The sequence below is a fragment of the Mandrillus leucophaeus genome, unplaced genomic scaffold (assembly GCF_000951045.1).
Source record: "Mandrillus leucophaeus isolate KB7577 unplaced genomic scaffold, Mleu.le_1.0 Scaffold565, whole genome shotgun sequence".
Lineage (NCBI taxonomy): Eukaryota > Metazoa > Chordata > Mammalia > Primates > Cercopithecidae > Mandrillus > Mandrillus leucophaeus.
Genome location: NW_012106086.1, coordinates 955,631 through 968,014, shown reverse-complemented (window position 1 = coordinate 968,014; position 12,384 = coordinate 955,631). Strand labels below are relative to the sequence as shown.

Genomic DNA, 12,384 nt, shown 5'->3' with positions numbered 1-12,384 from the left:
AATAAACAAGCAGAAATTCCGATGTGACATAAAAATGAAAAATTCTGTTTGAGATTTTGAAATTAAAAAAAAAAAAAAAGAAAGAGAAAGAACAAGGAAAGAATCCAACTCCTCTTTGGGTTAATCTGAAATACAGAAGAAATCATCAAGCTCCCATCAGTTTTGACAATGTGTTCTCAGGAGCATTTGGTCCACAGACACTCCCACAATAAACCCATTAATAAACAGGAAAGAGCACTCGGTAAACACAACACCAATATCCAATACCCAAATGAAAGATTATATTTTACTTTAATTATTATAAACTCAATACATATCTTTTCAGACATTCATACCTTCACAATGTGAGGTGCAATGGAAAGTGCTACCAATCAGTAATACAGATATCTATGTACATGTCAGTTTCTTCCAGGAAATTAAAAACTACTTGAGAGCAGGAATTCATTTTGTTAATAATACCTTATATTTGTATAATATTGGATCTTTGTATATATAATTTCATTTGATCAGAGTAAACTACTAAGGTCTCAAGAGTAGTAGTAATTCCTATTTCATTGTGGGGATATGGCAGCCAAGAGACATGAGGAATTTACCCTAGGTCACTCAACTATTAAATAATAAGTAGAGGAATCAGGATAAGAATCAGTTTTCTGACTCCTAGTCCACAAGTAGGAATTTAAAAAACTTATTATTATGGAAAATTTCAAACATATATAAATGCAGAGACACTAGTACAATAAAACTCCAGAGTTTCAACAGTGATCAACTCATAGTCCACTCTTATTGCATGTCTACCCCATTTTGAAACAAATTCCAGACCTCATACCATTTTTTTGGTAAACATTTCAATATGCACTTTTTGTGACTGCTGCCTTAATCCCATTTAACAAAGCGTTGAATATAGCAGATGCTCAAAAATACTTGCTGAATGCTAGAGACCTCACCTGTATTTTCAGACATGATTACTCATTTCTAACTAAAAAAAATTAAATTCCGAATTTCTAAATGACACATATTCTGTCATTCACAAATACTTATTCAGGGTTACAAGACGCCAGACATCATGCTAAATGCTTGGGATACTGCAAGGAACAAGACAATACAATCCCTTCTTTCAAGAATCTTGTACTCCACTGTTCTGCATGCACATGTGCGTGCACACACACATACACACACACACACATACCCCAACCATGTGTATCTTAAGAAACTGGAATGAGTTCAAACTGGAAGAATATTTCTTAACTATACCTACCAGTTTGTCAAGATGGAATCTAAATTCTCTGTACACAAATTATGAATAGGAGTAGAAGACAAGGCTTAAATGAGATTCAGAATCATCTTTTATAGAAATTATTAGGACGGTTTTACCTAATTCTGCTCTAACAGGTTTTCCACTATTGAAAGCCAAAATAATTAAAATTAATGGGAAAAATAAAAGAATTCAAGCAATTGATCAAAATGTATTTATAATACCTTACTTTCTTACATTTGAAATGTTCAAATTATTTTCAGCTTTTACTGAATGTATGCTCATTTCCTAATGTTAATGTCTTCTTTGCAGCATATGAATTAAGTCCAAGGTTGCACAGTTAACTATAAGAATGAATTACTTAAACTTTAAAACTCACTTTCATATAAACTGTACAGATTGGAGTAAAACAAAAATGAAACTTCCTTTTTTCAGCATTTCCTAAATTATTTCCCAGGAAATCCAATAAGTGTAATCCAATATACAGATCCATTCTCTCTCCTTGACACTCCGTAGTATTAACATTATTTCACATGATAGAAATAATTCATATGGTGTCCTCCTTTATAACTGGACCCCTTTTCAATGATTTCACTCACTTGTTACATATGCACCTTATATTCACTGGATATAGGTATAAACGGACACGATCACAAGACACTCTCTGCCTTGAAGAGCTTACAAATGGGGTGTGAAAGAGTAGAGAGTCAAAAGAGGTCTGTCAAAGGAGTTAACATTCCATCTTACCTAACAGAAATAATATTAGGTGGTAGATATATGCTAAGTGCCATACAGGAGGTCCAAAGTTACCAGGACTCAAAGGAAGCAGAAATGTTATCCAAATCGAGGTACTAAGGAATACAGAAAAAAGAAAGTGACGTTTGAGGTTGGCCCTGAAGGATAAGCAGAATTTCAAGTGGAGAGTGGTGCAGGAGAGGCACATTCAGAGATCTGTTCAAATTAAAGTTACAGACGTGAATGGCAAGAAATCCATTAGGGCAAATGGAGTAATTCATTTATCTGTAGGATACACATTAACAAATTCAGAGGAAGAACATGAGAATATCCTGTCAAAGCCGAAGCTAATACAATATTGAAGAGAAAAAATGGATAGTCAGGAAAAGTTTAAATATGAGTAAGTATTTGAAGACTCTTACTAAATAGACTTCACGTATGTATGCCTTACAGTTAATATCCACAGATCTCTCAATGTCAACAGTCCAAGATACTTGCTAATGCGGTATACAACTCTAAAAGGATGAAAAGTGCTCATCTAAGGGGTTTAAAATTTAATTTATTCAACTTAATTCAATCAATCAGGAAACATATATGGGTTAACTAATGGTTATGGACACCTTGTTATTTATGGATATAAAATACACAATCCTGGTCCTCAAGTCAGCAAACATAAAGTCACTAAACTGAAAATACTTTTACATCTCAAAGGATTTTTTTTCTGGTATTTGCAATGACCATCAGTCATCCTCTCCTGCTAATGTTTAATATAAACCTCTGTCTGAATCTTAGCCATCCTCAATCAGTTTATATCTACAACGCATATAATCACAGAATAAAACTGTTCACTAATAATCTGATAATTTTTTGCATTCATAAAACAACTCAAATTTTATTATTATTAAACAGATCAAAGGGAGTTGAACTAGGTTAAATCTAAGACTTCTTCCAATTAAAAAAATCCTTATGCTGTGATTCTAATTCTACTGAACTAAATCCTTTAGGAAGGCCAGAGAATAGGAATAATTTAAATGGTTACTTAAATTACAAAGCCAGTAGATGTCCAAATTTCGACAAACTACTATAGACAAAGGAGATGGTCAAAAATGTTTCATAATAATCCTGACTCAAATGGACTTCCAGACTACCAATGTACACTTGCACAGATTCCTGCCTCATGCCTTACGGTCCCCCCTGGTTCACCTCTCAGGCAAGAGCAGCTACATGTACAGCTGGTAAAATGAAAATCAGGTATGGCAGCAAACTGGTGATATTCAAGACAACTACCTAGTAGCTCTTGGAAAAATCTTCTCTCTGACTGCCGGCCTGCCTGCTCCACCAAACCTAGCATCTATGGATCATCACTCAAATGGTGACCTTCATGTAAGAATGCTTGTTATCAACCACTGGTGCGTTTTCAGTGGTGCCTCCTGGATCTTGGACAAAGCCCAACATCATACACACTACCTTCTCCTGTTAGCAATTCACTGACACCCAGATTTCATCTCTGCTGTGTTCTGTTACATCAAGAAGCTCGGAATTAATTTACTTCCTATGAAGACAGAGCAACTCATCTGAACCTCAAGAGAAAGAGCAATAGTGTGATTAGTTCCTCAGGAGGCACGGAAAACACGTATTTGCTTATGTGTCTGATGGTTGTTATGCCATCTAATTTTTAAGTATTATGACATTTATTTCATTAACCAGAATGTTATATAAGGTGCCAGAGTCACATTATGTAATATTCCATTCATCAGACAAGTACTAAGCATTTCAATTCTTCCTATTCCTGTTTGTCTAAAATGAATTCAATATTAATGAATTACCTATATTATTTACCTGTATTATCATTTATAGCTATTTTAAATCACTATAATTAATTTAAATTATCATAATTATAGCACAACTTCCTTAAAAGAAGAATTTACTAGAATAATACTTTTGTAGGGATAACTTCAGTATGGCATACTGCAGAATTCAGGAATTTCCTGAATTGTTATTCACTTATTGTTATGTCATTTATTCCTGGCAAACTGTCACTTTTGTCTACATACAGTTCATTTTTTCCAAACTAGAAATGTACTCACCTGATTTAACTGCTTTCATCAAACAAAAATTGCTACTTAGTTTTAAGAACAAGTTAATAACTTTAAAATGGCATGATAGACAAGTAGCTTGACCTCCAGAGTGTCTTCCAACCCTAATATCCATGGTTTTACAATGATAGGCTGTTTGTATGGTGTGTTTCCTTCTTAAAAAACTTTCCTAAGAAATCATTAATAGTGAGGCATTTGTTTTTTAAAAAAAGAAATAATTTATTTTTAATAGGAACCTATTTGCATAAATATTCATTTACCCATGTCTTAAACATAGGAAAATATCCCCAAAGATATTCAAGTTTATACAAGTTTTCCTCTTATAGACCTTTTTTGTCCTTGATTCCACAGAGAGATTCTAATAATTCTATGTTGATAATAGTTGTATAAAAGGGATGTAACTGCAATGTCAAAAATTCAGCATTATCAAGTTCTTCTGCAGAAACAAAAAATGAGCAGAATACCACTGTGAAAATGTTTATTTACTAAACAACCTTGATAAATTAGAAACTTTTCAAGGAACTCTCAGAGACAGAAAGAAGAAACATACTTTTAACATACTGATATTTAAAAGGAGAATTAAACTCCTGCTTTTCCTGCTTTTATTGAAAAAAGCCCTAGTAAATGTATTATTCAACCACACAAATAGCAATTTTATTCAGAAGGATTCTCATGAACTAATCCAATTGAAGACCTGGCTTTATAGAGTCAAATATGTAATGTTTCCTTCACCCTGTTAACAATTAGGTTTTCTAGAGAAAATCATATTTTTATTCACCTTTTATGCTATATATTACTAAGAGCTTTAAAAGAGAGAGAAAATTAGAAAACTCTCCTTGAATAATCATTAAGCTTTACAGCCTTTTCTTTGGGTTTTTTGTTTTGTTTTGTTTTTAAAGCAGTGACTAAATATTCTAATTATAATATTTAAACATCACAAGTTTATTCACTGATACGTAATGACTTTTAGTTTCCAGAGGCAATACTTGAATTTGAATTGCTTTCACTGTTACACTAATAAATTTAATCCCTAGAGACAATACAGGTAAGCACTTGCTTGTATCTTTCTTACAGCACATGATCCAGTCATGTATCAGGGGTATGGTGATCATCTTATTCCTTCAAACATGGGAAGAACTGCTTCAGGAGTAGCCAGATGTGATTTACCCAGGTATCTTTCCCAGCACCTAGCCCCATGGTTTCTAAAGCACATGCCCTTCCTAAATCCTTTCTGAATAAATGGAGCTCAAATGTTTACTTATATTAGCTATGTGTCAGTATCTCATATAGATCAATCCCTATGTCCCCAAGGTAAAATTTAATCTTCAAAAGGCACTTGATTCTGATTAGCCTTTTGGTTATGTTGCCTACTCAATCAGGAAATTCCTGGTAACTGGATTATCAGAAATATCTGTTCTATAAAACTGGTTAAGTATAACAAAACAAGGCAATTAAAATAAAAATGAGTAAATTTTTAAAGAGAAGAAAAAACTGCTCATCTCATTACAAGGCAAGTTCTACAAGTGCAGAGACTTTTCCAGGCTTGTTCATTGCTATATCCCCAACTTCTAGAAGAGTCTGGCACATAGTAGACCCTCAGTAAATATGTGGTGAATGAACTGACTGCTGACAAAACATGCTATTATGTTATCTCTTGTTTTTAGTTCAGGCTGTTAAAACAGGATCCATTTGTGCAGTGCAGAAACTCCAACACAGGTTCACAGTGAAGTCTTATTCTGGCAAAGGTTTCAGGATTTGGGATTACCAAATGTAAAAAAAGAGTAAATTTACTTCCCACACACTGACTGGCTGATCAAGTGAGGGCCTGGGATACATCAAGTGCAGGTAAGCAAGAATTTCAAGTCATTATCCCTGTGCATGCAGGCAGTACCAGTGCCAGCAATAACAAGTCAGCTTTTCTGGCAAATCCACCAAAATTAAATCTTAAACTTTTGAAAAAACTAATATGTGTATTATGCTCCTGTTAGCTTAGAGGCTTAACTATCTGTGGGGAGGGCCTATAATTATGATCAATTACTTACGACTTGAAGGTACTTATAAAAGCATCTGCCCTTTTAAGAAACCATTAAAGACCCAGGCTTAAGACTGTAAAACTAATCCTAGGGGCAATAATAAATCACAGGTTTGGGGACCCAACTTTGACAACTCTCCCTTGGAAAGAAAAGAATTGCTGTCAACTATCCTTATTTCCTGACCCTGTCTGAGCAAATATTAGCAACCTCTAAAATCCAGAATTCTTAGTCTGGCCAAGTAAGTCATGGGGACCAATGGTTGTTCCAAGACAGAGGCAAAAGAGAAGAAATAGGAAGGAAACAAAAAGGGAATGAAGATCTGTAGCTCACGAGGGTGACATCATCAATAATTTCCTCAAGTATCACTGAATTTCATGGCTCGGTGACTGACAGTCTTTTCTGACATCCTACAGGCTAATTATCCTCAAGTAGCTTCTTGGTTCCAGAACCTGTAATGTCTGGGTTTGAATACGGTTTGTTCTACAAAAAAGGTCAGGTGAGTTGACTCCTCCCTGCGAAGTTGCTCCATGGCAAGAGACCTACTAATCTGCTAAAATGCAAACAATCCTTTAGATATCTGAAGTACTTTTACATTTACAAAGTGCTTTCACATACACCATCTCATTTTATTCTCACGACTTTAACAGGTAGGTGCCATCATGTAAAAGGTGCCACTTAACATGTAAAATAACTTCAGAAAACAATGCCTTTGTCTTCAGTTCATAAGTATATCCTCCTGAAATTCACAGTACAGAATCCAAGTCATGGGTCGTTAGAAACGTCTAGAAACACATCAATCTCAGGAGGATAAATCAAGAGAATAGGATGGATCAGACAAAATCTACAAGCACAATGGCAGAAAGTGTGCCTCTGTTATAAGAATGGCGTGAGCTTTGTAAACAACAGTGTTATACAGGGGTGCCTCTGTAGTACCTCTGTGTTGGAGGGACATTATTCATTCATACACATGATAATGACCCTTAATTGGATACTCCATAGGTAACAGACAAAATAAAACACGAACTTTTCGTCTTAAAATTGTAGTGGTGGAATTCATCCTTCGGTATGTATTCAGGTGATTCCTCTGGGATGACAACTGAGTTACAGGGGGCTAAATGTACCCTCCCCTTTTCCCTCCAATATCACAAAGAGCCCCCAAAAGGGATTTTGTTGTTCTTAACAAAGAAAATACACACTAAAAAAGTCATCTATAGCTTTTTTATATATAATCTTATCTTCCAAAACACTCATTCTCGCAATCTCAGTATCTTTTGTCCTTCCTTCACTAGCTAAAGCAGAGGTATAATGCGGTTCCAACTTCATAACCATTTACTGCCTTATTTATGTATTTATGATTCTTTGATGCTTTCTAGCTTCAGTCTAAACTGCGTTGAGAACAAAGCACCGCACAAATCACCAGCCTGGGAAAAGAGGAGACAAGTTAAAACCTCCGAGGAAGATTCTGTAGCTACTTGGTCTCTCTGAGTCTGTAGAGAGTTTGGTATTTCAAAGGTCAGTCTTGGGTCTCTCCACTTTGATGACTAATGTTAAATTGTTTGACTTTTTACAAAAATATTTAGCTGTGCTTATTTACATAATTTCATCCTCAGCGCACACAGTAGGCATGTATTTGTTGAACAGAAGCCCTAAATGGATGAGAAAAAAGATCTTTCTGCTACACATTTTCTCAAGATCGAGAAAAGTAAAATCACAATCCAATTTGCAGAAGTTTTTGTACAACCCAATTTGTAGAAGGCATCCCTTTTTAATGTAAAGCTATGCATCTCTGTTTAAAAAGGAAAAGGATGACACAACCAAACAATGTCAACCACACAATGGGGAAATTCCAGGATCACTAAGAAAACACCATTATCCTAAGTCACACATTTTCATTTAATACTGGTTACCACGCAGGAGAGAGTAAGAACTGCTGTCTCCCCACTCACTCGCACACCCCATCTGGGAAAAGCATGGGCAGAACATTTATGATCTAACCATCCCACATCTTGGACTCACATTTAACCCTTTGGAGAATTAGTCTAAAGAGTATGTCCGCCCAGAGATATAAAGTAAAACAGACACAGGGATAACAGTTTTGGAAGAAATTTTTATGACGCTGTTTGAAATTGGGCATCAGCACTCAAACTCCTTAGACCACCAGCAGTCATTCTTATTACGCAACTTTAATAAAGAGAAACTGAGAGTATGACTGGCAAAAATATTATGATGTTTCTGCATCTTCTTAACCTGATTTACACTAGGCTCCACCCATAAAGTTCCCACTTATTACCACACAGCATCCTCATTCTCCAGTCTCACCTACTAGGTCTTTCAAAAATTCCCCAACGGCATGGCCAGTAAAAATATGCGCGAGCTAGCGGGGTATGTCTCCGGTTGGCTTATCCTGTCCCTAAAACGCACCCACCTCCCCCGGACCTTCCTTCAGGGAGGGCAGGGAGAAAATGCTTCTAAGTTGCACAGCTGCAGGGAAGCCTGCGCAGGTCATGTTTTTTGACTGTCTTTCGGCTCGCTGTCTGGCAAGGTCACCGGCTCTGGCTCGCGGCTCTGTCGACAAAACTTAACTCTCACTCTGTAAGATCAACAAGTCGCGCAGGACCTCCCCAGTCGCCCTCTGCCCCACACCTTTCTGGGCCTGAGGATTCCCGGCTCGGCCCTCCCCGCGCGCGCGGCCCCAGACTGCAAGGGCGCAGCTCCCTGGCTCACCTGACCACGTTGGGGTGCTCGAAGGTCTCCAGGTGCCTCAGCACCGCCACCTCGCGGATGGTGGAAAGCGGCATGCCCTCCTCGCCCGTCTGCACCCGCACGCGCTTCAACGCCACGAAACGGCCTCCGTTCTTCAAGTCGCGGGCCTTGAACACCTTCCCATAGGCGCCCTCCCCGATCTCCGCCACGCATTCGTACTGCTGGTCAGCGCGGCACAGGCCGTCCTTCTCCATGCCGCCTGGACGCCGCCCGGCGCGTCGCCGCTGGGGCGGGCGGGGGGTGCGCTCAACTAGCTGGCGGCCGCCGCTAGCCTACTCCGGGGCTCCCCGGAGATTGGTCTAGCTTTCCTTGCTCCCTGCAGGCTCAGGCGCTCGGGCGCTGGGGCTTTCGCGGCTGCGGAGGCTGGATGGAGCGACCTCCCCGCGGGGCTGGCGTAACTCTGGTGCCGCCGCCGCGAAACTCCGCCTGCAGAGTCGCTGCTGCCGCCGCCTGAGAAGCGAGCCGATCCCTCCTCTTCCCTCCCCGAAGCGAAGTCCTCAGCACAGACAGAGACGATTACATAGCCTCTGCCCAAGCGCGTCTCAGTCCAGAATCATTGCACCTAAAGGAGGAGACGGGAGGATAAGAAGAAAGTGCAATCAGACAGCCCAGAAGCCTTCCTCGGGGTTCCTCCAGACTCCCCTCCTCCTCCTTTACGAAGCCTCCATCGCTACCCTCCGCGCGCTCCTGCCCTCTCCCAAGCCGCTTAATCCTTCCTGGTTCCTCCGAGAAAAGCGAAGTTACTTTTCTTTCCCTGCAGGGCTGAAGCCGTCTTCGCGCGGAGAGGTTGCAGGGGCCCCTCGGGGATGAGCGAGCGGCGCGGGACGCAGTGGAACGGGAGGGGGCGTGCCGAGCAGCCCAGAGTGTGCCGGGAGCGCGGGGGAGGGGAGGCGCCGGGCACGTCAATGTCACGGCTTAATATTTATCCCTATATCATTGTGTTGCGTCGCTACCCTCCCCGCCTCCTGAGGCCCGGACGTGCAGGGAGATGGGGTCCAGGGGTGCCGGAGGGCGTTCAAGGGTCGCGCACAAGCTGGAGCGGAAGGACTGTGGGTCCATCCGTGTGGGGCCGCAGAATGTGGGTGGGGGCTCCCAGGACCCTGTAACCCGATGCTGTTGAGTGTGCGAGAAGGGGTGGTCAGACATCTGCTCAGAAATTGCTTCCTTTCTTTCTACTTTCAGTTTTTCTACGAGGAGACATTTAAAAACGACTCGCATACACAAATGGTCTCTCTGGGGTAAAGGAGTCTCGGTTGGAAACGGAATTCTCTCTCCGACTGGGAGGACCTCCCTGGTGGAAACCTTGGGAAGACCAGCCATCTGGTCGGGGAGGGTTGGGGCTAATCGGGGGTGGGCGAACGAGAGGTCCTGGGGGAGGGGAAGACACCGTCCCCCACGGGATCCCAAGGGTGGGAGAAAGGGGTGTTCGTCACAATTTCGCTTGTCGTCTTCTTAAAGAATAATTTCAGGAAGAGGATAGCTTAATCGCGCCTCGTCCTGAAGTTTTAAATTGATTTCGACCTGAGCAAAACTCAACCTCTCTTTCAAAGGGTGGGGGTTAAACCCTGCGCCTCCAGGGGTGAGAAACAAGGTCTCTGCCCTCGGGGCCCGGACTCGGGAACCTTTTCCCACTCCCAGGACCACCCCGCTGTAGGTAGCGGAGGTGGCTGCCCCATTCCCTCTCCGGCTAAAGGCCGGGTCCAGGCTGCAGCCGGACGCCCCCAGAGCCCTCTGCATAACAAAGCGCCGGAGAAGGGTACCCTAACTTTCCCTCCCCATTCAGCAGCTATCTGGGACCTAGGGAGCCTCCCTCCCCCACGGCCGCCGCGGCCTCGCCAGGACTTTCACCACGCTGGCCGCGTGTCCGGAATTCCCGGGGCACCTCGGAATTACCTGCCTCGCAACCGCTGGCCCGCTCGCCTTTTGCCAGGAATTAAACAAACGGCGCGACCCCCACGATGAGCGGGTGGAGCGGACCGCGGCGAAAGCAGAGCTTCTGGCACTCACTCCATTCAGAACTTTCCTTAAAAGCCGAGGAAAGAGCCCCCAAGGACTGCCTGGGCGTCTGAGCCAGGTCGAGGGCCACACAGGTAGCCGGGGAGCCGCCGCCGGCCGCCCAACCCGCCTCTCCTGCGTCCCCCCATCCCCCTCCCGCTCGAGTCTAGCCCCGGGCTCCGCAGCGAAGGAAGCGTCGGGGACGTCCCACCCCCGCAGGGAACTTCGCCTGCTGCCCCCGCCGGGCCCCGCACTACCCTGACTCTCCCCCCACTCGCCCCCCAGACGGTCGGCTTCGGCGGAGAGAAACGGGAGCAGCAATGCCTTTTCCCCCCCTCTCCTCCACTTTTTTTTTGTTGTTGTTGTTGCTTTCCCACGCTGGCTGAATGTGACTTGACCCCATTTCAAAAAAAGTTTGACATAGTGCTTCAACATTTCCGCATTCCTCCGCGACTACAAAGGCTGCAGCCGCCTCCTTCTGCTTTCTGTCTCTGCTCTCTGTCTTCACACTCAATGAAATCCTTCATGCGCCTCTCCCGAAGCCTGCCAAGCACCACAAGGGTCGCCACCAGCACGGCAACAAGAGGCCACACCGGGGACCGCGACTCCCGCGTGTGCGCACACGCAGATGCGCCCATATGCACACGGACGGGCGCCCTGCGGGGACAAGGGCTGCTCACTACGGGGCGTGTGTTTAACTCCAATATTTTAAATGATAAAAGTAAACTTGGAAACTAAAGCAAACGTGCGTCTTCGTGGGGCTCCAAGCCTGGGCACCGGCCGGCTGCGTGCACTCTTCTGTGCATAACACGCCCGCAGGAAGCCTGCGTTAACATTTATCTCGTGGAGGGGAAGGTGGAGCCCACACCCACACCTCAGCGAGCTGGCGAGGGAGTTTTCGTGGGGGAAATGCAAGCACATTCTCCAGCATGGAGTCCCTAGAGGCAGTGCATTTTGAACCCTAAATGTGAATTATTATGTGAATGTCCGAGTAGAGTTCCAGTTCCGTTTGGAGAAACTGGATGAGGAGTGTTCTGTGTGGGTGTGTGTGCGCACGGGTACGTGGAAGCAGGATCTCGGTGTCGCGGGTGTCCCTAGCGTAGGATCTCCCCCTCTCGTCAGATTAGAATCCTCTAGCTCCCCAAAACTGGCCCCCATAACCAACGCCGTCTCAGTTCGTAAGGGGTTAACCAAAGCCGATTCCAGGGAAACACAGGTTCCCCCCACCCCCCGCCAGCCTCCACTTACCCCACCCACAGTTCTGCCTCGGACCCTGGCCAATCCCCCATATCTCCCCAGGGACCCCCCACCCCGCAGCCCACCCACCCGAGCGCACAGCTCCTCACCTGAGGGGCCCAGTCGCGTCGGGCCTCCCGAGGGGGCTGCGAGTGTCAGTCGGCTCTCCGCACGTGTCCGCGGCCTCGCGGAGCAGGTAATCAGACTCTGGGGAAGGAGTTACCAGCACTCTCTCCGGCGAGGGGGTGGGCACAGCGGCGGAGGGCGGAGGGAA

At 43.6% G+C, this 12,384-nt stretch overlaps 1 protein-coding gene and 1 long non-coding RNA gene across 4 annotated transcripts in view; one reads left to right on the top strand and one right to left on the bottom strand.

Moving 5' to 3' along the window:
* CDK6 (cyclin-dependent kinase 6) overlaps window positions 1-12,370 on the bottom strand; it is a 255,467-nt gene extending 243,097 nt beyond the window's left edge. The window contains exons 1-2 of one of the 3 annotated variants that reach the window (XM_011998273.1): window positions 12,221-12,370; window positions 8,841-9,441 (exon numbers count right to left, since the gene is read on the bottom strand). In XM_011998273.1, coding sequence (XP_011853663.1) covers window positions 8,841-9,073 — 233 coding nt within the window. In that variant the 5' untranslated portion in view covers window positions 9,074-9,441; window positions 12,221-12,370. Of the gene's footprint in view, window positions 1-8,840; window positions 9,442-9,623; window positions 9,669-10,772; window positions 11,043-12,220 lie in introns of those variants that run through there. The other 2 variants (XM_011998274.1, XM_011998272.1) reach the window with 2 other exon arrangements.
* Window positions 12,226-12,384, top strand: part of LOC105552569 — a 78,048-nt gene continuing 77,889 nt past the window's right edge. The window contains exon 1 of the long non-coding RNA XR_001008030.1: window positions 12,226-12,306. This is a non-coding gene — a long non-coding RNA (uncharacterized LOC105552569). The remainder of the gene's footprint in view (window positions 12,307-12,384) is intronic.